Source organism: Salmo salar, chromosome 22, assembly GCF_965601325.2.
Source record: "Salmo salar chromosome 22, fSalSal1, whole genome shotgun sequence".
Lineage (NCBI taxonomy): Eukaryota > Metazoa > Chordata > Actinopteri > Salmoniformes > Salmonidae > Salmo > Salmo salar.
The window spans coordinates 13,049,183-13,077,039 of NC_138312.1; the positions used below are offsets into that span (position 1 = coordinate 13,049,183).

At 46.1% G+C, this 27,857-nt stretch overlaps 1 protein-coding gene across 2 annotated transcripts; it reads left to right on the forward strand.

The window, feature by feature from the left end:
• On the forward strand, nt 1-27,747 carry LOC106582762 (protein DDI1 homolog 2). Of its 2 annotated transcripts, XM_014166165.3 has the most exons (10): nt 2-437; nt 911-1,040; nt 1,335-1,616; nt 7,354-7,480; nt 7,667-7,794; nt 17,106-17,234; nt 20,782-20,885; nt 22,767-22,959; nt 24,364-24,414; nt 25,024-25,261. In XM_014166165.3, exons 1-9 carry the CDS (start codon nt 300-302, stop codon nt 24,372-24,374), a joined length of 1,242 nt encoding a protein of 413 aa, XP_014021640.1. In that variant the 5' UTR covers nt 2-299; the 3' UTR covers nt 24,375-24,414; nt 25,024-25,261. The 2 variants fall into 2 exon arrangements, with proteins under 2 accessions (XP_014021638.2, XP_014021640.1); XM_014166163.3 differs by lacking the exon at nt 24,364-24,414 and having other exon boundaries at nt 1-437; nt 25,024-27,747.
• Nucleotides 27,748-27,857: the final 110 nt, after the last annotated feature.

Here is a 27,857-nt window from a genome sequence, read left to right on the forward strand (position 1 = left end):
CAGCGTCTAGTCTGCCGGAAATTCACACGAAGAAGAAGAATACGGCAATGAGAAACATAGGCTAGTTATCAGTATTTGATAAGACACGGCAGTCCTCGGTGTATTTACCAAGCTAGCTACTATCCGTGAATACTTCAATATGTCATATTAAATTGTCTTTATTGAGCGTTTGACTGAAACAAGTTTGTACGTTCACAACGATACTGACATTATAGCCACGGAAAATTTGCTAACACGCTAGCTAGTGTCAACAAACTGCAAGTGACTAACGGGTTCAAGTGACCCTGCCCAAAAGCGCGATGCTGGTAACCGTTTTCTGCGCACCGAATGACCGCTCGGAAATCACATTTTCTCTCGATGTGTCTCCGGAGCTTGAACTTAGAGATTTTGTTGCTCTGTGTGAACTAGAATCAGGAATCCCTGCTGGGGAAATTCAGGTGAACCACTAGCTAAAACATGCTAACTAGTTGGCTTAGCATAAACGTGTTAGTAGCTAACGTTACATTAAGAGATTGTTTTATATCAACCAGTTAGTTAATTCAACATTTTAATTATCCAGACAGACTTGACAGTAGTAGCTTGTTAGGAATAATACATTGACGTTGCTTGTCAGAATTAACTTTATTGTTCGTCTGGTCGCTAGCTAACGTTAGTTGTACCATAGTTATTAGCCAACTTAGCTAGCCTATGATCATGTGTCAACCGTCTGAGAACACAACTTCTACTGACTCATATAACATTACATGTCAAGCTGTCCATTGTTTTGCTTGCCACTTTTTGATTAGCAACCTAGCTAACTAATTGAGGTGGTCTGGCCATCAGACAGCATTTTAATTTGTCCTTTTATTTTTCGTCCAGTGTGGAAAGGGAATGTTTATTTTTCCCCCCTGTGGCCCTTCCCTCTATTCAGATCACATATGCAGAGCAGCCTCTGAAAGACCTGACCCGTGCTTTAGGGACCTATGGACTTAAGGATGGAGATGTGGTGGTGCTTAGACAGGCAGACAGAAGGCCACCACCAGCACAATCAGCCTTCCCAGGTAAGGTCAACACTGTTGGGCGAGACAGATTCCGCACCGGTTCTGTCTCTGCCCTGTTACAAGGTTGCAATTATGGGAGGAGTCCAGCTGCTCTAGTGCGAGTTTGGCGTGCAGGAGTGGTTAACAGACCTATTAACCTTGCACTTCAGTTCTCACATTTTTCGTTATTTATTGGTCCTCAGTAATGGCTCACTGTTATCTCAGCCCAGTTGTCTACCTGGCATCTTACTGAACCTGGAACCCTCTGTCATGCTCATACTCTCCTACCCTCCCTGTCTCTTCCCTCTCCCCCAGGTCTCCCACGTATTGACTTCAGTTCCATCGCAGTCCCCGGCACTTCTTCTGGTTCCAGTCAACGGTTCACCCGTAGACAGCAGCAACAGGCCCCAACCTCACAACAGCAGCGCTCTCCACCCCCTGCTGCACCCCCATCCCTACCGGGCTCTGCCTCCTCTCCTCAGGGTCTGGATGACCCCGCCTTACTGCAGCAGATGCTCTTGGCCAATCCACACGAGCTGTCCCTGCTCAAGGAGCGCAATCCACCATTGGCTGAGGCCTTATTGAGTGGAGACCTGGGTAAGTGGGGATAGGGGATAGCATCAACCCTTCTCTTTTGGTGTTGATTATCTTGTCATTATAAAGGCTTTGGTTAGATATCAATGGGAATAATGGGTCTTAAAAGGATACCAGGATCTTGGAAATTAAGCCCTTTATCTACTTCCCCAGAGTCAGATATTATGTTTCACTATATTGGATCACTCCATTATATTAGTATCACTCCGCAGCAAAGGGATACATCCGAGGTGAGGATTTACAGATTTACTCCAGTGTACACCTGTGTCACGGCTGAGGTCCACCCATATATATAGACCCCATGGGCGTGACACACGTTCTTTCATTTTCTCGGCGGACGTCCGTATGGTTTGAGGTACAAATTCTCTGAAATTCGTTTGGTAAGTCACTGGTAAGTGTAATATCTTGTGTGGAAGTATACTTACTGGCTGTTTGCAGCCTGGAGCAGCTGGCCACATGGCCAGCCCCTCCTCTTGAGTGCTCCACTCGCTGCGCACGGTTGATCTGTATCTCCTGCCCGTGGTTTGTCGTGCTTGTGTTTCGTTAGCGTTACACTACGACTTCGTGTGCATCCTTTAATATATTGGTGGCTCTTGCTGCCACAGACTGTATTTACCTTACACAACTTGCCGACTGGCTTGTTCTGTGTGTGTTGTGAATTGCTTAACATGCTGTGACCGCGCCATAGGCACGGGTTCTCTGCTAATTACTCTACAATGTTTTTTTTCTCTTGTTCTTTCCCCTGCAGAATGTAAGAGCATCGTGGTGGGCTTCCACTACGTTGAGAGATTAACTTTGGAGTTCTTTAACGGAGTTACTACATCATATAGTGCTGTTTTTACTGCTTGGATATTAAACCAGCTAGGTAATATTGCAGTTGGCGTAATAATATTTTTTTAAATCCTCCAAGCGGGTCACGACATAAGCTCTCCTAGGGCGTCGGACCCCTGCTCCGTGGCCTTGCTGGCTTGGCTTGGCTGAGCTTATGGCTTTCCTTTGTGACAGGTAATGGTGGTATCCCCCCTGGAGATCCACATTCCTCGTGTATGCACTGCCTAGGTTTGAGCCACGTGGAGAGGGTGGTGGAGCACCCCACTGGATGCCTGTTTTGTGTGGTGTACTAAGAACGCCTGCGCCTGGTGCGATTGGAGGCCGTGCGTGAGTGGGTCGGCCAGGCTCAGGCTGGGGACGAGCTCCTTCCCTCAGGAGTGGTGCGCCAGCGAGCTGTTAGTCCCTCTACTGGCCACAGTACCCCTCCCAGGAAGTGTGGCCGGAGCCACCGCAGGCAGAGCCCATCTGCTGCCAGTCCTGGACGGGGGCAGGAGTCGAACCGCTGGGACCACCTTGAACGGAGGGCCCATGCCCTGCGTCAGGAGGTTGATAGCTTCGATGGCGACGACAGCTGTTCCCTGTTGGCCAGTGATAGGCTGTTCCTGGGGGATGATGCTGGCACTGTTCACCACCGTGAGCGGGGCTGACAGACCATCAGAAGCCGGGCGGTGGGGCTTCATCGCCCCCAGCAGCTCGAGAGGCTATGAGGGGCCTACTGACTCGGGTAGCCACTGCACTGGACATCAAACTGGTGAACTGTGGTGACTCCATCTGTTCCCATCTCTGCTGAGTTCTGCGAGGCCTGGCAGGAAAGCTGGGCCTCTGCCTGGGGGTGCTTCTGACTCACAGCAGAGACTGGACCATGGGGTTATGGGGTGGGCGCAGAGTCACTCTGCCTCCAGGAGTACCCGACCACGGACTCCATGATAGCTGCCACGGTCCTCCCGGACCGGGAGATTATAGGGCGGGACCTGTGACTGAAGCCGGGACCCCCCCAGAGTCTTTGATGCGGACTTGAAATCCACCTATGGGTCCCTCTGCTCTCTTGGCCGCCTTACCAACACGGCCATGCTGCTGCAGGCCTACCTGCAGATTGTTGCCCTGGCTGCAGTGGGGCACAGAGGAGCTCCTCCGGGAGGCGATGAAGGTGTCTCGCCTGCTTTCCCTGCTCCAGAGGGATGTGGCCCGCTCCAACGGACGTGCCATGGCGCAGGTGGTTACCTTTCGGCACTATCTCTGGCTGGCCCAATCCCGTCTGCCAGCTGCTCTCCAGAGCAGGAGATGGTTCATGCCGCCTCCTCAGGCCACTGGTCCAAGGCAGACGGACTGTCGCCACCCACCTGCACCCGAACAATGGTGGGGTCCCTCTCCTGGCCCATCGGCTAGTGCTGAGGAACGACAGCGGGGTGGGGCACAGACAGGTCCTGGCAAAACCCCTGACACACCCTGCCTCGGCCACTTCTCCTGGTCTCAAAGGGCAAAGTGGGAGGAGTGTGTGGGGTCCTAATGGGTGTTGTCCACAATGCTCGAGGGGTACCGACTCCAATTCCGGTGCTGGCCCCCGTCCTTCAGGGGCCTTGGTGTCACCACGGTGGCCGACCCCCTGAAGAAAACCCTGCGGCTAGAGATCTCCTCACTCCTGGACAAGGTTGCCATCCGCAGGATCGAGAGTTCAGAACGTCTAGGTGGGTTCTACTCCACTTATTTTGTGGTCCCAAAAAGAGATGGACGGTTTCTACCAATTTTGGACCTCCGCAACCTCAATGGGTACTTAAAGGTACTGAGGTTCCACATGCTATCACCTCTGATTCGCTTTCAATGGGAGGAATTACGAATTCATGGTTCTTCCCTTTGGCCTTTCCTTGGCACCCCACACTTTCACAAAGTGTATGGACGCTGTCCTGGCACCTCTCACGTTCCGAGGGTTGTTGATCCTCAATTACCTGGACGATTGGCTGATTTGTGCCCCAACCAGTACTCAGGTTATGTCAGACAGACATGCTCCTGACCCACATCGGCAGGCTGGGCATTACTGTAAATGACGAGTCGGCGTCTGACGCCAACCCAGAGGGTGGCCTTCATTGGCATGGAACTGGACTCAGTCCTCATGAGAGCATGCCTGCCCACCAGAAGGGTTCAGGCGATCTTATCTTGCCTCGAACACTTTCGGCAGGGGCGGATGGTATCCGTCCTAACCTGCCAACGCCTGTTGGGCTTGCTGATGGCTTCCTCGTTGTTGATTCCCCTGGGCCTGCTCCATCTCCTGCCTCTTCAACGGTGGTTCAACTCCCACCGGCTGCAACTGAAGCGCCACCGTCACCGCCAGCTGTGGGTGACCACACAGTGCCTCAGGGCATTGTTGAGGTGGCTCTGTCACTCCTTTCTCTTAGGTGGGGTAGAGATGCTGAGGATGTGCCGCTGGTCAGCACAGACGCCTCCCAGTTCGGCTGGGGGGTGTGACCAAGGGTAGGTCGGCCAGCGGCTGTTGTCTACCCCCTTGGAGCGGCAGGCACATCAATACACTAGAGCTCTGAGCTGTACTGCTGGCCCTGCAGTCATTCCTTCCACATCTGAAGGGAAGACATCCTGGTGAGAATGGACAACACCACAGTGGTGGCTTACATCAACCATCAGGGTGGACTGAGGTCGCACCGCCTCTATCTTATGGCACAGGAGATCCTCTGGGCTCAGGGACGTCGAGCGTTTCTACGTGCAACGCATGTACCTGGCATCCTGAATGTGGCAGTGGATATTCTCTCGAGGGAGGGCCCGCCACCTTGGGACTGGAGCCTACATTCCCAGGTGGTGCAGCACCTGTGGGACAAGTTCGGAAGGCACAGGTAGACGTATTTGCCTCCCTGGATAATGCACACTGCCCCGTGTGGTACTCCATGTCGGAGCCACCAGGGCCTCTGGGCTTGGATGCTCTGGCTCACGATTGGCCAGGGCTGGAGCTTTATGCATTCCCCACTTTTCCCTGATCCAGGCTGTGCTGGACAGGACCAGGTTGAGCATCGTCTGCTTGTGGTGGCCCCATACTGGCCCAGACGACCCTGGTTCAGCCTTCTCCTGTCGCTGTTGTCTGGGACACCTTGGAAACTTCCCCTAAGACCGGACCTGCTGTCTCAGGCCAGGGGAACTCTGTGGCATCCGAGGCCGTGCCGTTCAGTGGCCAAGCCCACAATGGTCCATGTTAGGACTACAGGAGGGTGTAATGAACACCATGCAGAACGCAAGGGCGCCGGCTACAACCGCAGCATACCAGTTGCGCTGGCGGTTGTTCTGCTCATGGTGCACTGGTATTGAGGTTGTGACCGAGTCATGCGGGGTGCAGTATGTCCTCCAATACCTGTAGTCTCGCTTTGATGAGGGCTTGACAGCCTCTACACTGAGAGGGTATTTGGCCGCTATATCTGCCTGCCATGCGGGGTGGATGGACAGGCCAGTAGGGCGCTATCCCTTGGTCTCCAGGTTTATGAAGGGGGTTGTCGCCTGCGTCCAGCTAGGACTCGCTCCCTGGCGAGCTGGGATCTGGATGTGGTATTGGCAGCTTTGGCTAAGCCGCCTTTCAAACCCGTTGGAGTCTGCCTCCCTGAAACAGCTCTCTATGAAGGTGGCTTTCTTGGTAGCGATTACTTCCATGAAGAGGGTGGGTGAGCTCCATGCTCTTCCGGTAAGTTCTGAGTGCTACCGGATATACTCTTCCCCCTGGGGTCTATCTCTCTGCCCCAACCCTTCATTCCTCTCAAAGGTTCTGTCAGACAGGCATGTGAACATCCCTTTTATCCTGTCTGCTTACGACCTCCCGGCATGCTGTACCCTGTGAGGGCACTGGCTGCCTATGTGGAGTGGACACGGTCAGTGAGAACAACAGACCAGCTCTTTGTCTGCTATGGTGAGAGAGTCCTGGGGGCTGGGCTATCAAAGCAGAGGCTCTCACTGGAAACGGTTACGACAGCATACCACCTGGGCTGGCAGGCCAGTGCTGGAATCTGTGGTGGCACATTCAACACGAGGTGTGGCTGCGTCCTGGGCTCCACTGAGAGGAGTGCCCCTCGCTGATATCTGTGCTGCGGCCAGCTGGGCTTCCTCTTGCCCCTATCGGGTAAATGTGTCACCTCCCTCTGCGGTTGGTTCAGCGGTCCTGGGCATCGCGTCCCCTTCTGGGGACTGTACCGGGTCCCCCTTCCACATTGATGGCCCTGCGTCTCGGTCCCACGCTGGGACTTCGCCGCTGGCTGGCCAGGTCCCTCTAGCACCGACTAATCTGGTATGGGTATACCAATATTGGAGGGATTCAATATAGTGAAACATAACGAAGGTTACGTATGTAACCACGGTTATGTGAGCTATTTGGATCACTCCAATCCTCTACGGTGCTAGAGGCGCCTCAAAAATGATGTAGCGAAAGTGTGTCGCGGCCATGGGGTCTATATATAGGGGCGGACCCCAGCCGTGACACAGGTGTACACAGGAGTAAATCTGTAAATCCTCACCTCGGATGTATCCCTCCGCCGCGGAGTGATGCCAATATATTGGAGTGACCTCAATAGCTCACATAACCGTGGTTACATACGTAACCTTCGAACTCATGGATACCATTTTTATGTCTCTGCATGCAGTTTGAAGGAAGTTGATAACTAGCATTAGAGCAATGACTGAAAGTCTATGGTTACTGCTAGCATGCTAGTAGATACCATAGACATCCAGCCATTGCACTAATACTAATTAGCATTGGCTGGCGAAACTACCCCTAACTTCCTTCATACTGGATGCAGAGACATAAAAATGCTACCAATGAATTCATCTGACTCTGGGGAAAATAAAGGGCTTCGTTGCCAAAATCCCGAAGTATCCCTTTAAGTGTTCAACTAGGAGCTCTAATCATGTTTCTGACTGCCTCCCGTAGAGCGTTTCACCAAAGTGCTGTTGGAGCAGCAGCAGGATCGGGCTCGCAGAGAGCAGGAGAGGATCCGGCTTCTGACTGCCGACCCATTTGACATGGAGGCCCAGGCCAAGATAGAGGAGGACATCAGGTACTCACACAGCCAAGAGGGGAAAGGGAAGGGTTGGAGTCAGAGACGGCCTCAGTCAGGGTCTCTTCTGGAAACAATGTACTAGTTTACGTATTGAATTTTGCCCTCTGTTTAAACTATTTGAGAAATGTAGGTATTCATGTACAATTGCTTTCCTTACATAATCACACACAATTTGTACTTCAGGCAGCACAACGTAGAGGAGAACATGACCATTGCAATGGAGGAGGCCCCAGAGAGCTTTGGCCAGGTGGTTATGCTGTACATCAACTGTATAGTCAACGGGTACCATGTGAAAGCTTTTGTTGACTCAGGTAATGCATACTAATATTTTCTTCCTCAGTGCAAAGCATAGGCTACTTTGACTAGGGCAATAGGGAAACAATTCAGTTAAGGGTTTTTGTTTTGTGGTGTCTAGTACAGTTTTCCTTGGCTAGTTTTGACAGCTTTGCTCTTATGATGATATTCCAGCTATATCCACTACTGTTCAGTCTGCCATATTTTACAATTCTCTGTAAACCTTTTTGGCTCCTCCTTCCTATTTCCCATTCTTTCATCCACATGCTCATATTCTCTCTACCACCTCTGACATCTCTTGATTTAAAAAAAAATGTTCCAACTTGCTTGCCCGCACTCCATACATGTGCCCCATCTGTTTTTGCCTGCTCTTTCCTACTTCTCCTCTCATGCCCCCCTTCCTATGAAATTAGCAGATAGAATTGAAGTCTATCAAATAACATTACCTGCATCATTTCTAATCCCCCTTTTTATATATTTATATGCCCATACCATAACCCCACTGCCACCAGGGGGTACTCTGTTCACAACGTTGACATCAGCATGTACTGCGAAATTCTCTGAAACGACGTTGGATGTAGCTTATGGTAGAGAAATTAACATTCAATTCTCTGGCAACAGCTCTGCTGGGCAATCCTGTAGTCAGCATGCCAATTTGTACGCTACCTCAACTTGATACATCTGTCGCATTTTGTTACAAAACTGCACATTTTAGTGGCCCAGCACAAGGTACACCTTTGTAATGATCATGCCGTTTAATTGATATGCCACACCTGTCAGCGAGACAGATTATCGTGGCAAAGGGGAAATGCTCACTAACAGGGATGTAAAATTTGATTCTTTTTGTGCGTACGGAACATTTCTGGGATATTTTATTTCAGCTCATGAAACTTAACATGTTGCATTTATATTTCTCTTCAGTGTGTGTACAAAACTTTTGCACCCCCCCCAATGCACTCAGAGCAGCCTCAATTTGTCAGGGCATGGACTCTACAAGGTGTTGAAAGCATTCCACAGGGATGCTGGCCCATGTTGACTCCAATGTTTACCACAGTTGTGACAAGTTGGCTGGATGTCCTTTGGGTGGTGGACCATTCTTGATACACACGGAAAACTGTTGAGCGTGAAAAACCCAGCAGCATTGTAGTTCTTGACACAAACTGGTGTGCCTGGCACCTGCTACCATACGCTTTTCAAAGGCACTTAAAATATTTTGTTCACCCTCTGAATGGCACACATACACAATCCATGTCTCAATTGTCTCAAGGGTTAAAATCCTCCTTTAACCTGTCTCCTCCCATTCTTCTACACTGATTTGAAGTGGATTTAACAAGTGACATCAATAAGGGATAAAAGCTTTCATCTGGTCAGTCTGTCATTGAAAGAGGTGTTCTTAATGTTTTGTTCACTGTGTGCGTGCAGTGCGTTCGGAAAGTATTCAGACCCCTTGACTTTGTCCACATTTTGTTACGTTACAGCTTTATTCTTAACTGGAATACGTTTTTTCTCATCAATCTACACACCATACCCCATAATGACAAAGCAAAAACAGGTAATTTTCTTTGCTAATTTATCAAATAACATCACATTTACATAAGTATTCAGACAAAATACTTTGAAGCTCCTTTGGCAGCGATTACAGCCTCGAGTCTTCTTGGGTATGACGTTACAAGCTTGGTACACCTGTATTTGGGGAGTTAATCTTATTCTTCTCAAGCACTGTCAGGTTGGATGGAGAGCGTCGCTGCACAGCTATTTTCAGGTCTCTCCAGAGATGTTAGATCAGGTTCAAGTCCGGGCTCTGGCTGGGCCATTCAGAGACTTGTCCCAATGACACTCCTACGTTGTTTTGGCTGTGTGCTTAGTGTCGTTGTCCTGTTGGAAGGTGAACCGTCGCCCCCAGTCTGAGGTCCTGAGCGCTCTGGAGCAGGCTTTTCCCCCACGTTTCATAGCGGTCGCTGTCCACAGTTCTGAAATGTCAGTGCGCTGTTGAATTGGCGCCTTTTCCTAGACCAATGTTGCTATGTGCATAATAGCAAAGTTAGCAAGCATATTGGTTCACAGTTTCCGCTCAGCCCAGTTAAAACTGTTCGCTGCTCTGGCACCCCAATGGTGGAACAAGCTCCCTCATGACGCCAGGACAGCGGAGTCAATCACCACCTTCCGGAGACACCTGAAACCCCACCTCTATAAGGAATACCTAGGATAGGATAAAGTAATCCTTCTAACCCCCCCCCCCCCCCTTAAAAGATTTAGATGCACTATTGTAAAGTGGTTGTTCCACTGGATATCATAAGGTGAATGCACCAATTTGTAAGTCGCTCTGGATAAGAGCGTCTGCTAAATGACTTAAATGTAAATTGGTGTTGAGAACAGTGCAGAGGCAGCAGCGGAGTTGGGAGATGAGAAAACAGACCTTGCGTTAATTGTCTATGAAAAGTGAGGAGAGGTGAAACCCCATCTTAATTAGGTCTATAATCAATATCCTAACTGTTAAATGTGCCTGGCTTTATGAATCATCCATATGTAGTACCAGTCAAAAGTTTGGACACATCTACTCATTCAACGGTTTTTCTTTATTTTTACTATTTTCTATCTTGCAGAATAATAGTGAAGACATCAAAACTATGAAATAACACATGGAATCATGTAGTAACCAAAAAAGTGTTAAACAAATCAAAATATATTTGAGATTCTTCAAATGGCCACCCTTTGCCTTGACAGCTTTGCACACTCTTGGCATTCTCTCAACCAGCTTCACCTGGAATGCTTTTCCAACAGTCTTGAAGGAGTTACCACATATGCTGAGCACTTGTTAGCTGCTTTTCCTTCTCTCCGCGGTCCAACTCATTCCAAACCATCTCAATTGGGTTGAGGTCGGGTGATTGTGGAGGCCAGGTCATCTGATGCAGCACTCCATCACTTTCCTTCTTGGTTAAATAGCACTTACACAGCCTGGAGGTGTGTTGGGTTCATTTCCTGTTGAAAAACAAATGATAGTCCCACTAAGTGCAAACCAGATGGGATGGTGTATCGCTGCAGAATGCTGTGGTAGCCATGCTGGTTTAGTGTGCCTTGAATTCTAAATAAATCTGTGTCACCAGCAAAGCACCATCACACCACCTCCTCCATGCTTCACGGTGGGAACCACACATGCGGAGATCATCCTTTCACCTACTCTGCGTCTCACAAAGACATGGTGGTTGGAACCAAAAATCTCAAATTTGTTTCCATCAGACCAAAGGACAGATTTCCACCGGTCTAATGACCATTGCTCGTGTTTCTTGGCCCAAGCAAGTCTCTTCTTATTATTGGTGTTTTTTTGTAGTGGTTTCTTTGCAGCAATTCGACCTTGAAGCCTTGTATAACCACCATCGAGCTCTAGGCCTAAAATAGTCTTAACATACTTAGGCCTATATTTCAATGATAGATACAGTAGCATGTACAAGTAATCATTCATTCGTTCATGTCATCACACAGGCTACGAGTCATTCATGATTTGAAATGCAATCAAGTAAAATAAAATAACAAAGCGAACCTTGAATAATTAGCATAAACAATAAATCAACCGTTCCATTTCGGCAATTGCATTCACAACTGTTTTTAGCCTTTGCAAAACACAACAACAACATTACAACAGACTCTGGTTGTTGTAATGTTTAAAGTGTCCCAAACAGTCAGGAAAAATTACATGGTAATCTAACAGCACGCGTTTGGCACACGTAATAGCTCCTTATTTTTCTTGACTTCCAGTATTTTCTTCAACTAGTCAAATTTATTCCACACATTTGATTCCTTTACCTGAGCAACCAGTAAACATTCCATTTTCAAGTTTTATTTGTCACATTCTCTACATACATTTTGCTGTCACGTGTTCGGCGTTTATAACCAATTTAATGATGTGATTATGATATGCTATAGGTAACGCCCTATTCGTCTCATGAATGTGATGCATATATGTGTCACGTAAAGAGAGCAACGGTTAAGGGAATAGGGAATTGTTTTCCTAAACATATGAGGGATTTCGGTAACATAACTTTTCAGTTAGAAAATACTAAATTATATTGCAGCTTCAGCAACACGAAGAGCACTATAAATACTGTTTATGTTCTGTGGTGGTCGCTGCAGCAGAGGGAGACAACGGGTGCTAGTCAGTCACTCGCTGTCGTTTTTTGTTTTTTTTACACAGAGCAGCAAGTCTGAGCCCGGCACAATCAAATCAATTGCGGTCGGACTCCCTGTAGTCATTTGTGTGTCTTAATTATTTCATCAAACAGTGCGTTTAAAGCAAGTTCAGTGCATAAAGTTGATTTGATTAAAACACATAGGATGTGTCTATATGAACAAATACACGTTTAAACATTTCGACCAATCGATTGGTCGAGAAAACAGACGACACTCGGTTGACCACGATTTTTTTTTTGTTGCCTAGAAGGCCAGCATCCCGGATGTACCTCTTTACTGTTGACGGGTGTTTTGCGGGTACTATTTAGTGAAGCTGTCAGTTGAGGACTTGAGGTGTATTTCTCAAACTAGACACACTAATGTACTTGTCCTCTTGCTCAGTTGTGCACCGGGGCCTCCCACTCTTTCTATTCTGGTTAGAGCCATTTTGTGGTGTTCTGTGAAGGGAGTAGTACACGGCGTTGTACGAGATCTTCAGTTTCTTGGCAATTTCTCGCATGGAATAGCCTTCATTTCTCAGAACAAGAATAGACTGACGAGTTTCAGAAAAAAGGTCTTTGTTTCTGGGCATTTTGAGCCTGTAATTGAACCCACAAATGCTGATGCTCCAGATACTCAACTAGTCTAAAGGCGGCCAGTTTTATTTCTACTTTAAATCAGAACAACAGTTTTCAGCTGTGCTAACATAATTGCGAAATGTTTTTTTAATGATCAACTAGCCTTTGAAAATTATAAACTTGGATTAGCTAACACAACGTGCCATTGGAACACAGGATTGATGGTTGCTGATAATGGTCCTCTGTACGCCTATGTAGATATTCCATTAAAAATCAGCAGTTTCTAGCTACAATAGTCATTTACAACATTAACAATGTCTACACTGTATTTTTGATCAATTTGATGCTATTTTAATGGACAAATAAATGTGCTTTTCTTTCAAAAACAAGGACATTTCTAAGTGACCCCAAACTTTTGAACGGTAGTGTGTGTATTTCCTAATCGCACTGGACTCCAAGTGTATCGGTTAATCAAATCACTCCAATCTTAATTCCAACACTGATATCCACAGACTAACCCTTCTTTCGCAGTACACTATCATTTTACAATTTCCTTTTGCAATACATCCTATTTTGCTGTGACGTCTTACGAGGGTCTTGAACCTCTACATTTGTACCATTTCTACTGCGATTGCCCTAAAATGAAATATTTTACCTAAGTGTATAATCATATTTCCCATTGATTGGTGGTGGTTTTTCAGATCTCCTAACAGTACTGTTTGTTTGTAGGTCCTTCTGAACACCGTCATTATGACTTAACAAACACTCCTGGACCTGACTCAAAGTGAGCCACTGAAGTACAAAAAGAGATCTATTGATTCAGTTGTTTTGTGGCAGTCTGCACAGGGCTGACTTTTCAATGCCCCAAATATTGAGCATTATTTTTGTGGCGAGAATTTTATATATGTTTTTAAATTGACACAATCTGTTCTTTTTCAATTTTCATTTTTTTTTTATATCAGTTCATAAACCCGATGCCATGGTATTGGGACATAAAAAATCTGTTTCAAACTAGCTTACATTTTTATGCAGAATAATTGTCAAACCTCTCAACCTTAAGTGAAACTGATACATTTTACGATTCGTACTAGTCATTTTAAGCCATGCATGGTTTTTCATTGTGGAGGCAGATGCATTAATTGTTTTTTTCTTTTGAGCATTTGCCTAATTTTTGTAGCAGAGCTGCGAAGAGTTGGTTATACTTTTATATTGAGCATACATCTCCATACACCTTTGTTAATAGCTTGTGTGACCATTTTACCATCCTTATTTACAGTGTAATTTTTAAACATGATACCTTCCTTATACATTTTTTTCCCCAAGAAAATTGGTATTTTCTCTAAGTACATTGGAGTTTAGCTGTGTTATTTGCTGTAATTGTTCTGCCTCTTCTGGAGGATGAAATTGGAATTGAATACTTTAAACAGGGATTTATTTTCAATCCACCGGAAATGGTTGGTTTTAATCTGTATAACGGCAAAAAGCACCCCTTTTGAACATTGGATGTGCCTCTTAAGCAATGTTCACACTCCAGTCCTTAATGCTCAAATTAGTTTTGTTTTTCAAATCCGGTTTGGGATACTGACTGTCCAAAAGTTACAAGGGACCAAATCAGATTTGTGTGTGTTCAGACAGGAATCATTTGGCGACATGTCTACTCTCATTTGTCAAGTAACGACAGGTGTGTGCACAGTGGTGTAGGCTGATTGGTGTTGCTCGTGCTTCCAATATCTCATAAATTATGTAACAAGCTACAGTTACGACAATGCCTGCCATGGATGTTTCCCAGTTCAAATCAAAATCAAATCAAACTATTTGTCACATGCGCCGAATACAACAAGTGTAGACCTTACCGTGAAATGCTTACTTACAAGCCCTTAACCAACAGTGCAGTTCAAGAAGAGTAAAGAAAATATTTACCAAATTAACTCAGGTAAAAAATTATAAAAAGTAACATAATAACAAGACAATAATGAGGCTATATACAGGGGGTACCGGTACCGAGTCAATGTGCAGGGGTACAGGTTAGTTGAGGTAATTTGTACATGTAGGTAGGGATGAAGTGACTATGCATAGATAATAAACAGTGAATAGCAGCAGTGTACAAAACAAATGGAGGGGGTGTCAATGTAAATAGTCCGGTGGTCATTTGATTATTTGTTCAGCAGTCTTGTGGTTTGGGGGTGGGAGCCTTTTGGTCCTAGACTTGGTGCTCCGGTACCGCTTGCCGTGCGGTAGCAGAGAAAAGTCTGTGATTGGAGTCTGACAATTTTATGGGCTTTTCTGACACCGCCCATTATATAGGTCCTGGATGGCAGGAAGCTTGGCCCTGGTGATGTACTGGGCCGTACACACTACCCTCTGTAGCACCTTACGGTCAGATGCTAAGCAGTTGCCATACCAGGCGGTGATGCAACCAGTCAGGATGCTCTCGATGGTGCAGCTGTAGAACCTTTTGAAGATCTGGGGACCCATGCTAAATCTTTTCAGTCTCCAGAGGTGGAAAAGTTGTCGTCGTGCCCTCTTCACGACTGCCTTGGTGTGTTTGGACCATGATAGTTCATTGGTGATGTGGACCCCAAGGAACTTGAAGCTCTGGACCCGCTCCACTACAGCCCCGTTGATGTTAATGGGTGCCTGTTCGACCCACCTTTTCCTGTAGTCCACAATCAGCTCCTTTGTCTTGCTCACATTGAGGGAGAGGTTGTTGTCCTGGCACCACACTGCCAGTTCTCTGACCACCTCCCTATAGGCTGTCTCATTGTTGTCGGTGATCAGGCTTACCAGTGTTGTCGTCAGCAAACTTAATGTTGGTGTTGGAGTCATGTTTGGCCACGCAGCTGTGGGTGAACAGGGAGTACAGGAGGGGATAAGTACACACCCCTGAGGGGCCCCGATGTAGAGGATCAGTGTGGCAGACGTGTTGTTGCCTGCCCTTACCACCTGGGGGCGGCCCGTCAGGAAGTCTAGGATCAAGTTGCAGAGGGAGGTGTTTAGTACCAGGGTCCTTAGCTTAGTGATGAGCTTTGTGGGCACTATGTTGTTGAATGCTGCGCTGTAGTCAATGAATAGCATTCTCACATAGGTGTTCCTTTTGTCCATGTGGGAAAGGGCAGTGTGTGGAGTGCGATTGCGTCATCTGTGTATCTGTTGGGGCGGTATGCGAATTGGAGTGGGTCTAGGGTATCCGGGAGGATGCTGTTGATGTGAGCCATGACCAGCCTTTCAAAGCACTTCATGGCTACCGGCGTGAGTGCTACGAGGCGGTAATCATTTAGGCAGGTTACCTTCGCTTCCTTGGGCACAGGGACTATGGTGGTCTGCTTGAAACAGGTAGGTATTACAGACTAGGTCAGGGAGGTTCCAAATGTCAGTGAAGACACTTGCCAGTTGGTCCACGTATGCTTTGAGTACACATCCTGATAATCTGTCTGGCCCTGCAGCTTTGTGAATGTTGACCAGTGTTTTTAAAGGTCTTGCTCACATCGGCTACCGAGAGCGTTATCACACAGTCATCCAGAACAGCTGGTGCTCTCGTGCACGCTTCAGTGTTGCTTGCCTCGAAGTGAGCATAAAAGGCATTTAGCTCGTCTGGTAGGCTCGCGTCCATGAGCAGCTCGTGTCTGGGTTTCCCTTTGTAGTCCGTAATAGTTTTCAAGCCCTGCCACATCCGATGAGCATAGTGTAGTAGGATTCAACCTTAATCCTGTATTGACCCTTTGCTTGTTTGATGGTTCGTCTGGGGCCATAGCAGGATTTCTTATAAGCGTCCGGATTAGTGTCCCGTTCCTTGAAAGCGGCAGCTCTAGCCTTTAGCTCGATGCGGATGTTGCCTGTAATCCATGGCTTCTGGTTGGGATATGTACGTACGGTCCTCCAGTTGCGTTGAATGTTAAAAATCATAGTGCAAGAACACTTTTTTTAAGATGATCCAACTTTCAAAACGAGTCCTTTTTGGCTAGCCATAGAAATCAACTAGCTAGCTGTTTAGCTTTCTAGCACATTCACTCATTTGTTTGTAAGCAATTAACAAGCTTGTTAGCTACCCCAGTAGCTAGCAAGCAACAAGATATGCCAAATAAGTCTAGAAATAAGTTGAGGGCAATTCAGATTTCACCATTCAAGTCGTATGGCCAGGAATCAGATTTGTATCTGATTTCAAACCACCTACAAAGGGGGTTTGAAATGTGACTTAAAATATCTGATTCCATGTGCTCTTTGGCTGTTTAGACTGCAGGAAAAAGAAACACATATTTGAATCAGATATGCCAAAAAATGTGATTTTGAGTCACTTAAAACAAGGCTTAAGTAGCCTGCTGGAAAACCAGTTTGGATATCATTTCGGTGTAATGGAGGCTTTAAGAGGAAGGTTTAATGCCTTTTAATATTTAAGATGTAACCCTCAAATCATGTTCATTATATAAATATTCCTGTTTTAACTTTAACTGGTTTGCCATTCCAGATCAAATGAAGAAAAATTCTCGCATGATTTGAAAAAGGGTTCTCATGGAGTTGGTAGAGCTCTTCCTTGTATTTGTTCTCACACCTCTCTCTCTCTCTTCCGTTGCCTGCTCCCGCTCATCCAGGGGCCCAGATGACCATCATGAGTCAGGCGTGTGCCAAGCGCTGTAACATCATGCGTCTGGTGGACCGACGGTGGGCTGGCATCGCCAAGGGAGTGGGCACCCAGAAGATCATTGGCAGAGTACACTTGGGTGGGTATAGGTCATGTCTCAAAGAGAGAACCTTTCCTAAGGATGCACAACATGGCAGTGTTTTCCACAAGCACATGGAGTAGCCAGCCAAATAGAAAAGGTTGCCAGACAGGCCACCTCGGGGGTTACGAAAGTTTTGCCAAACAAGTTCCATTTTGGTGCCCTGTAGTACATTCTAATGCTATATTGTATTTTCAACCAGCAACTATCAGGAAAGAACACTGATCACATTTTTTCACACTTCCAGTGTTAGTTTCATCAGCTGTTTTACAATATGAAATGGCTGAAACACTGGAAACTTCATTCTGACTGCACTGGGCCTTTAATGAATCATGTAAGAGTCTGCTGACTTCCACAGGCTTCAAGCTTCCTATTAAGAGGTACACTATATAAACAAAAGTATGTGGACACCCTTTCAAATTAGTAGATTTGGCTATTTTAGCTACACCCGTTGCTGACAGGTGTATAAAATCCAGCACACAACCATGCGATCTCCATAGACAAACATTGGCAGTAGAATGGCCTTACTGAAGAGCTCAGTGACTTTCAACATGGCACTGTCATAGGATGCCACCTTTCCAACAGTCAGTTCGTCAAATTTCTGCCCTGCTAGAGCTGCCCCGGTCAACTGTAAGTGATGTTATTGTGAAGTGGAAACGTCTAAAGCTCGCCGCCATTGGACTCTGGAGCAGTAGAAACGCGTTCTCTGGAGTGATGAATCATGCTTCACCATCTGGTAGTCCGATGGATGAATCTTGGTTTGGCGGATGCCAGGAGAATGTTACATGCTCGAATGCATAGTGCCAACTGTAAAGTTAGATGGAGGATGAATAATGGTCTGGAGCTATTTTTCATTGTTCTGGCTAGGCTCGGACCAGTTCCAGTGGAGGGAAATCATAACGCTACAGCATACAATGACATTGTAAACGATTCTGTGCTTCCAGCTTTGTGGCAACAGTTTAGGGAAGGCCCTTTCCTGTTTCCGCATGATAATGCCCCCGTGCACAAAGCGAGGTCCATACAGTAATGGTTTGTCAAGATTCGTGTGTAAGAACTTGACTGGCCTGCACAAAGCCCTACCTCAACCCCATCGAACACCTTTGGGATGAATTGGAACGCCGACTGCGAGCCTAATTGCCCAACATCGACCTCACTAATGCTCTTGTGGCTGAATGGAAGCAAGTCCCTGCAGCAATGTTCCAACATCTAGTGGAAAGCCTTCCCAGAAGAGTGGAGGTTGTTATAGCAGCAAAGGGGGAGCCAACTCCATATTAATTCCCATGATTTTGGAATGAGATGTTCGACGAGCATGTGTCCACATACTTTTGGTCATGTCGTGTATTTTCTCAACCATCTGCAATACAGGTATGATTGAAGAATGAAGCAGGTGTTAAAGATGGGCTTTGCTACACAGAAAGCAGCAGTTGACTACTCCATTGTCAATACTTTGATTAGATAAGTAGACCTTTGTCAATATCTTAGAAAATACCACATACAGTGTTGTGAACAAGTATTTGCCCCCTTTCTGATTTGATTATATTTTTGAAGCCAAATGAATGTGTCTCTTACCGATGAGATTCGGTATGCTACTGACAAGTCACTCACTTTAAAGGGATACTTCATGATTTTGGCAATAACTAGCGTTGGCACAATGACGAACTCTATGGTAACTGCTAGCATGCTAGTAGAGACCATAGACATTCAGTCATTGCGCTAACACTAGTTAGCATTGGCTCGCTAAATTTCTTCACATAAAAATGGTATCCATGAGTTAATCTGACTGGTGAAGTAGATAAAGGGCTTCATTGCCAAAATCCCTAAGTATCCCTTTGTCAGGACCGTATGGCAAGTACTAGAGTTAATTTCGAAAATCTTGAAGTAACTTATCCCGACGCGATACCATGGACATATAACTACGTTGTATGATTTATGAATGGCAAGGTTATGAGATCAGTCAGTTTGACACCTTTTTATAAACTGGTCAAGCTTTCTGTTTGTCAATTAAAGCACAGTAAATGGCCTATGCTTACATTTACATTTAAGTCATATGGCAAAGGTTATGAGATCAGTCAGTTTGACACCTTTTTATAAACTGGTCAAGCTTTCTGTTTGTCAAAGCACAGTAAATGGCCTATGCTTACATTTACATGTAAGTCATATGCTCCAGCACCATGCCTGCATATGAAACACGCCAGGGTCCAACATAAAAATAAATCCCACTGGCCCTTTCAGGCCAGTTAGCCAACAAAAATCTACTGGCCCGAACAGAATTCATACTGGCCCAAACATGGTGTTTTTAAATGCATTGGGGTCATGCAGGGTCTATCAGTTGGCGTGCTCTTTCTATATCAAGCTATTAATTGGCTACATTTGGTTATTATTGTATTTAAAAACGGTGTAATAATTTAGCAATGCAAGTCATTGCTCTCATTAGAAATGTATTAATTGCATTCGTTTTTGTTTCTAAAGTATGTCATTTTGAGAAGATGTAAAAATAGGATGCTGCCCCTTTAAATATAAACGTTCCAAAAGAGATATCAACTAGGCTAGCCAAGATGAATGCTAGGTGTCCTTTTGGAGCTTTCTTTTTGCAACAGTAGCCAGCAATTTGCTAGTATGTAAACTTATTTAAGGTTTACTTTTGTTAATCCCTTTCCCTAAAATAAAAAAAGCTCAGCTAGTAGATTGATGGTGGATTTTTATTTTTGCTCTGGACAGCTCGCGTGTGCGGTGTGAAGGCGTCAACTCATGTACTGCTCGCGTGCTCGAAGTTGACTCGCAAGGAGTGTGGTGGTGTGCTTGAATGAACGGCCAATCGTATTGAGCAAATACAAATAGCATGACATTTACACGTGTAGTCTTCAAATGGTAGACAGCGACAGAGCAGGGAGATGTTGAACTGGAATGCATAAATGCGCTGAAAAGTTACGTCACTGACCAGATCCACTGGTCCAACACGTGGTTTTCCCGGCAAAACTGTCGTTCCTGCACGTGAAAGAAAATACATGAATGTGCCAGAAAACAATATGCCAAGTGGATTTCCGACTCATCGTTACCACATTATATGGGACGTGCAAATTCATGCTCTCTCCCCCTGTGTAAAGACATTTGACTGCAACCACAACACACACACCTACCGAGAGGCGGAAGAGACAGCACTGTCAAACCAGCAGTGTTTCCCTGTCATTGCTCACTTTGTGACTGACAAGCAACTGTCATATCAATAGATCGATAGAATATGCATATCGTTAATTCTAGTGGGAGAGGGCTTGGCAGACTTTTTTTTTTTCCTGACTAGCTAATTTATTTATAATTAGCCTAGTTAATTTAGGTGTAAAAAGTACCCGGCTGAAAACGAGCCTAACAGCCTGCGCTTGTTGAAAAAACAGAACATGGTATTTCTCCACAATCAAGTGGCTCCTGCTATGTTTACCTTGTTTTATCTAATCTGTCGAAAGAAATGATATTCAAACCTCTAGCAAATGTTGATGGTAGCATCTGTATCTGATAATGGCTAAAAGTGAGGTGTGTGTGTTTCCCTACCCAGCTCAGGTCCAGATAGAAGGGGACTTCCTGCCTTGCTCCTTTTCCATCCTGGAAGACCAACCTATGGACATGCTGCTTGGACTGGACATGCTCAAGAGACATCAGGTCAGATCCCTGTACCTGTCCCTTCATTTCCATGAACACGACCACGTATACAGTGCATTCAGAAAGAATTCAGACCCCTTGCCTTTTTCCATTTTTTTCCCCTTCCATTAGCCTTATTTTAAAATTGATAAAAATAAATCCTCAATCTACACACTACGCCAGAATGACAAAGCGAAAACAGGTTTTTAGAAATGTTTGCTAATTTATAAGCAAGATTTGGAAAGGCACACACCTGTCTATATAAGGACCCACAGTTGACAGTGAATGTCAGAGCAAAAACCAAGCCATGAGGTCGAAGGAATTGTCCGTAGAGCTCCGAGACCGGGTTGTGTCGAAGCACAGATCTGGGGAAGGGTACCAAAAAATGTCTGCAGCATTTAAGGTCCCCAAGAACACAGTGGCCACCAAGACTCTTCCTTGAGCTGGCCGCCCAGCCGAACTGTGCAATCAGGGGAGAAGGGCCTTGGTCAGGGAGGTGACCAGGAACCCGATGGTCACTCTGACAGAGCTCCAGAGTTTCTTACAGAAGGACAACCATGTCTGCAGCACTCCATCAATCAGCCCTTTATAGATGAGTGGCCAAATGGAAGCCACTCCTCAGTAAAAGGCACATGAGAGCCCGCTTGGTGTTTGCCAAAAGCCAGCGAAAGGACTCTGACCATGAGAAACAAGATTCTCTGGTCTGATGAAACCAAGATTTAACTCATTTTCCTGAATGCCAAGTGTCACATCTAGAGGAAACCTGGCACCATCCCTACGGTGAAGCATGGTGGTGGTGTCACGAACTGGTTAGTAGCCCATAACAAAAAGGGAGACAACACAGAGTTCGAGGAATAACAAAAATATATTTATTGACTAAATGATATACAATTCACAAGGTGTGTGTGTGTGTGTGTGTGTGTGTGTGTGTGTGTGTGTGTGTGTGTGTGTGTGTGTGTGTGTGTGTGTGTGTGTGTGTGTGTGTGGTCAGTAATCACTGGTTACGTGCATAGATAGTGATCATGAGCAGTGTTGAGGTGCCAAAATAAACAAGCCACAAAATGCCACAACCAAAAATAGTGTGTCTGCATGGACAGTCTCCTCAATTAATGGGGGAAAGATGTATTTATCCCCAGGACACACTCGAGTCCATTTCGCTGACGACTCCCGGCTCCGCCCACCGACATCCTATTAAGGAAAACGAGAGCAAAGAGAGAGAATTCGGCAGACAGAGTGGGAGGGTCGTCACAGTGGCAGCATCATGCTGTGAGGATGTTTTTCAGCGGCAGGGACTGTGAGACTAGTTAGGAGCAAGGGAAAGATGAATGGAGCAAAATACAGAGATCCTTGATGAAAACCTGCTCAGGACCTCAGACTGGGGCAAAGTTTCACCTTCCAACAGGACAACGACCCTAAGCACACAGCCAAGACAACGCAGGAGTGGCTTTGGGACAAGTCTCAATGTCCTTGAGTGGCCCAGCCAGAGCCCGGACTTGAACCCTATCAAACATCTCTAGAGAGACCTGGAAATAGCTGTGCAGCTATGCTCCTCATCCAACCTGACAGAGCTTGAGAGGATCTGCAGAGAAGAATGGGAGAAACTCCCCAAATACAAGCTTGTAGCGTCATACCCAAGAATACTCAAGGCTGCAATCGCTGCCAAAGGTGCTTCAACAAAGTACCAAGTAAAGGGTCTGAATACTTTTGTAAATGTCATTTCAGCTTAATTTTTTTATTTTTATATAGATGACTGGGGAAAAAACTCAATTTTAGAATAAGGCTGTAACGTAACAAAATGTGTGAAGTCAAGGGGTCTTGAATACTTTCTGAATGCACTGTAAATGACATCCTAACTAATCCCAGTGTTTAAACTACTGTTGTCTATATATCCTGCTACCTCAGTGTTCCATTGACCTGAAGAAGAACACATTGCTGATCGGGACAACGGGCACAGAGACCCGCTTCCTGCCTGAGGCGGAGCTGCCAGAGTGTGCCCGGTTGGCATACGGGCCCGAGGGGCGCGAGGACGCCCAGCCAGACGAGATCGCAGACCGAGAGCTGGCAGAGGCACTTCAGAGATCTGTACAGGAGAGCGGTAAGGAACGCGGTCTGGGAGAGGGCTATGGTGATTCCTAAGCTCTGCCTGCACACTCTAAAGCAGTCGACATTACTGCAGCAGAGACATGAGCCAGAAAGCACATTTGCATTTAGCTTCTTTACTCCTGAGCCCTGTTTCTGCAGTCATCAGCATTCTCAGCAGGGGTTGGAACCAAAGTTATTTTCCAATCGTTTAATTCTGGGGGGGGGGGGGGGGGGTTTCATTCCAACCAGCAAAATAAACTTCTGAACTGGTTCGAACCCCAAAAAAGATACCGGTTTAGATCGTTCCTTACGTTTAGCTCGTTAAATTACTTCACCAATCAGTGCGGATAGAGCAGGCAAGCTAGTTGTTTACATGCGTGATGGACAGTCAAGTGTTGCTTATGGTGAAGATGCAACCAACATTTTGCAGGTGGGGAGAGAGCGAGGGTTGAGGCATCTTATCTGAATTAGGCCGACAGAATTATACCTAAGAGGAGCAGCTTCAATGGAGGGACTTTAAATGTACTTTGATCTAGCTCGCTAACTGCTTGTGTGTGCAGAGCGACACCAGAATAAAAACACGTCTTACCTTTTTGTAAGTAATAAATTCAACGTTAAGTGTTAACTAGGCCTATGGTATCCTTAACTACCATTTTAAAAAGTTAATCCATTCTTCTCTAGCTAATTAAAAATCTCTCGCCCTCTAGCTAATTAAAAATCTCTCCCCATCTTCTGAATCGAGCTTGTAACGCCAGTACTGTAGCCTATGCTTCGGAGGGGAAGGTTGCCTAAACACGCACAGAGTAAGACTTCCAGCTTGCAGGCAGACGATGGAATACATTTCTGAGTGACAGAGTGTTGGCTTTGAATAGGCGTTTTGTTGTGGGACTAGAAAAAAAAGTATGGAATGTAAAATAATGTTATTAAACGGTTCTGTTCCGGAACAGTATGGATCACTTTCGTTCCAGGTTCCATTTCAATCCCTTGAAAAAAAATCTGTTTTGGTTCTGTTCCCTAAACTGGTTCCAACCCCGTCACATACATGATCACTGCATGTCATCACCTCAAAAATAAGCTTTATAAATCAGACCTAGGTATGAAATCAAAACCTGATCTGTGGTTGGATTTAGTCTGTTTGGTTCTGTAAATGCATTTGGTTTAACAGTTCTTCTTTAAATAAGTAAAAAAAATAAACTGAAATCACTCTGCGGACCAATTTAGCTTATGGAGGAGGTTATCTGACAGGTCCTGTGATCACTCTGTGACCTCTAGGGTCATAGGTCAAATAAAGTTATCTTGGCTGACACTGTTCACCACTATGTGAACAGTCTGACAGCGCGGTGCATGCTTTGTGTTCGAGTGCTAACTCTCTGCGTCCCTTTGCATGATGTGTGGTGTGTGGCCTAACCCTGAGCAGGACAGCACTGATGCATTTGGGGAGACAGCTGGAGAGGGCCTTACCAACCAGGTACTGCAAACCTACAGAGAGAATCAATGCTAAGTCCATCACCCATATTGTCTTTTCTGTTGCAAAATTGGATTTTGGGCTTTTTGGTGAAAAACCAAATATTGGTACGATATGAATAAATCCTTTGATAAATGGTCAATAGTATTTACCATGTTTTTCAACTTATTTTAAAAAGTAGAGGATGCAATCACTGATTAAAAGGGATTGTTAGAGATTTTGGCAATGAAGCATGCTAGCTGTTCCTGTAGACTTCCAGTCATTGTGCTAATGCTAACTTCCTTTATACTGGATGCATTGACATTTTTGCACTATTGGTTAGAGCCTGTAAGTAAGCATTTCACTGTAAGGTCTACACCTGTTGTATTCAGCGCACGTGACAAATAAATTTGATTTGATGGTATCCACGAGTTCATCTGACTCTGGGGAAGTGGTTAAAATCTCAAACTATCCCTTTTAAGGTCTCTGCATTTCAATGTCATGTTTCATTTCAGAAGCTGGCATGGACAAACTATGCATGTTGTGTGCAAGAGTGTTTTGGTCCATAGCTGGTTTCAATTGTTGTTCAACTACTGTTACATTCTAAAACTGATCTCTACCCTCACATTGCAGGTGGACAAACTACCTCACCGGAATCCCCACCATTCCCAACGCTCAAACCCCCGAACAACATGCCCCTGTCCTCCCCCCTTTTCCCCGGTCACCCCCGGAGCCTTGCCCTGGACCGTTCTCAGTCTGCTCCAGCCTACATGCGCCAGGCCGGGGCCCCAACACCAGGGCAGAGCCAAACCCAACCTGGTTTCCTGGGTCTCCCCATCCCTGGGCCCTCATCCCAGGCCCAGAACATAGCACCTACAGCCCAACAGTCTCCTCTCTCAGACCCAAGCCCTACCAACCCCACCCAGCCACTCCTACCCACCACCCCCACGGCTCAGGATCTGTCCACATGCGCCCCTCCTGCAGACAAGTATGTGACTGGCACTCCCACCCTGGGAGGTTCAGACAGTCAGATCCCTCCAGAGATGTGTGGCTCTGAGAAGGCAGAGAATGGCTCCCTGTCCCCCCTCCCAGAGGAAAGCCTCCCAATTCAGCCCATGGAGCAGCAGGAGGACATGTCAGTCACCACCACAGATCACCGGATATGTCTGAGTAACCCAAGTCAGCAGAGTGGAGAAGGGGGTTCCCACCGTCCCATCTCTAATCCCCCATCACTCACCCTGGAGCCCTGTCTTTCTGGATCCACATCTGCAGAGATGGATTCTCCCCCTGTCTCCTCCCAGAGCACTGTGCAATCAGAGAGGGACCAGCCAGAGGGGGAGCGCTGTCCCAACTCAGACCAGATCCCGTCTCTGGCCCAGGCCCTGAGGGAGCTCCATGAGCTGCTGGTGTCTAACAGCTGTGGCCTGTCCCCCCAGGACCGTAGTGCCTCCTGCTCCCCCTCACACAGACAGGACGCTGACGGACTCAACCACAACCCCACCACAGAGCCCCAAACCCTGATGCCTGAAAACACCACACAACTCTCCCCCTCTACTGCCATTATAGCTGGTGCAGAACCATGCGATGCCAAAGCCAACCATGCTGCTGCTATGTCTGACGGAGGGCCTCCTCCTGACTGTGTCCTGCCAGGCACCTCTGCACAGGAGCAGAGCCTGGAGACTAGGAACAGGGCACAGGCTGAACCAGGAGCGGGACAGGGAGAACCACAGTGTCCAGACAACTCCAGGGGGGAAAGGAGGGCTGACGGGTATGGGCTAGATGCCAGTAAAAACAGAGGGACTGTGTCTGAGGTCCAAAGTCCCTCGCCCTCTTCACTCCAAGCAGACCTGGAGTTCAGGGAGCCCCCTGAGGGGCAGCAGGGGAGGGGCGTGGCAGACGGGAGAGCCTCTGCCATTGACAACCCAGACACTCCCAGCCTCCATCCTGAGCCAACACAGCGAAGCCCTCTGTCCATGGCTGTGGGTTCACCTGAGGACGACTCCGGCGTTTCGCCCCGCACTTCACCTCAGGCCCTGGGCCCCCAACACCCCTCCTCCTCTCCAGCCCCTCTCTTCTCTGCTCCACATCCCGTTACCGAACAGTTTCCGGCTGAGCACATCCAGAGGATCCAGACAGCTGGCTTCTCTGCCAGAGAGGCTGCAGAGGCACTGGAACAGGCCCAGGGCTGTGTGGAGCTGGCTCTGCTGGCTCTGCTGGCCCGCAAGATCACTGTGCCCACCTAGACACTCACGACATTACAATCATATGGGAGGTCCAGCCTCTTGTCAACATGGGTTTCATGTGTACTCTTGTCTTATTGTTGATGGTGTCATCTGAATCCCCCTGGTCTCGCAGCCACTACATGCTAAAGGCGAAATGCTTTTTGTCTATTGGTTTCTCACAGACCATACAACAACAACTTATTTGTTCCTAGATTGAGCCAATATGATCGGAGTTGTGTTTGCATGCAGCAGTAGGTGCCTATTTCATGGATTTTATAGATTGGTAGATTGATTTCCTTAATCCCCCCCAACCCTGTATATACGTATTTTATTCTAAACACAATTGAACTGCCCCATTGACGAGAAAATGTTGGTAAATGTTTACATTTGTATGTAAAATGGCATTTGTTTAAAGGGCTGAAGATTAACCTAAAATAGTATGTTAAAATGTCCGATTTGTGAGTTATTGCTCCGCTAAACATTTCATTTGTTTTAAATTGATGTTTGATTTTAACAACTCAGATTCTGATAACCCACAAGACAGTTAAACATATTACACTGTGGAAATGACTGCATTTAAGAAGCATTGCTAACTGCTGATCTTTGTCTTTCTGCCGATGTTAGCATTTTGTAATATGACACTCAAACGTGATTATTGCCAATCCTGGGGAACCTGGGTGTTTTCATGTTTAAAACAGCTTGCACAAGAAATTAAATCAAGCAGCACTACCCTTTTTTTACTTTCTACATGACTTTGTTGATAGAGGAACATCACCATAGCCAAGGAGTTAGAGTATTGAATATTTCTGGAGATTGTGCAGATAAAGGATAAGGAGGTCTTCAAATATAACAGCATGTATAAAATGAACATCTTTGGAAATGTGATATGGACATTAAGAGGGGTTTTGGTAGTTCCTGTTCATATTCAGATATATGTAGAACTGGAAATCTCTCCCACAGTCTACCCTATCCAGCTGTCAGATCATTTATTCATATATCCATTATCAACTTTTTTTTATTTTTTTTATTGTATTATCTGGATCATATTCATATACCAACATCGTGGAAGGTTTAATTATTTTGTTTTATCTTGTACTCAATTTAAACTCCCAAATAAAGTAAAACTGGTTCTTTGTATTGTATGTGTGTGGTTTATGATATTTCTAAAGAATGGGTGTTAAAAGATTAAAGTCATGTTTTGCTAATTTGTCTTATATTTGTTCTTTGCTCATAGTTGCGTTTGCA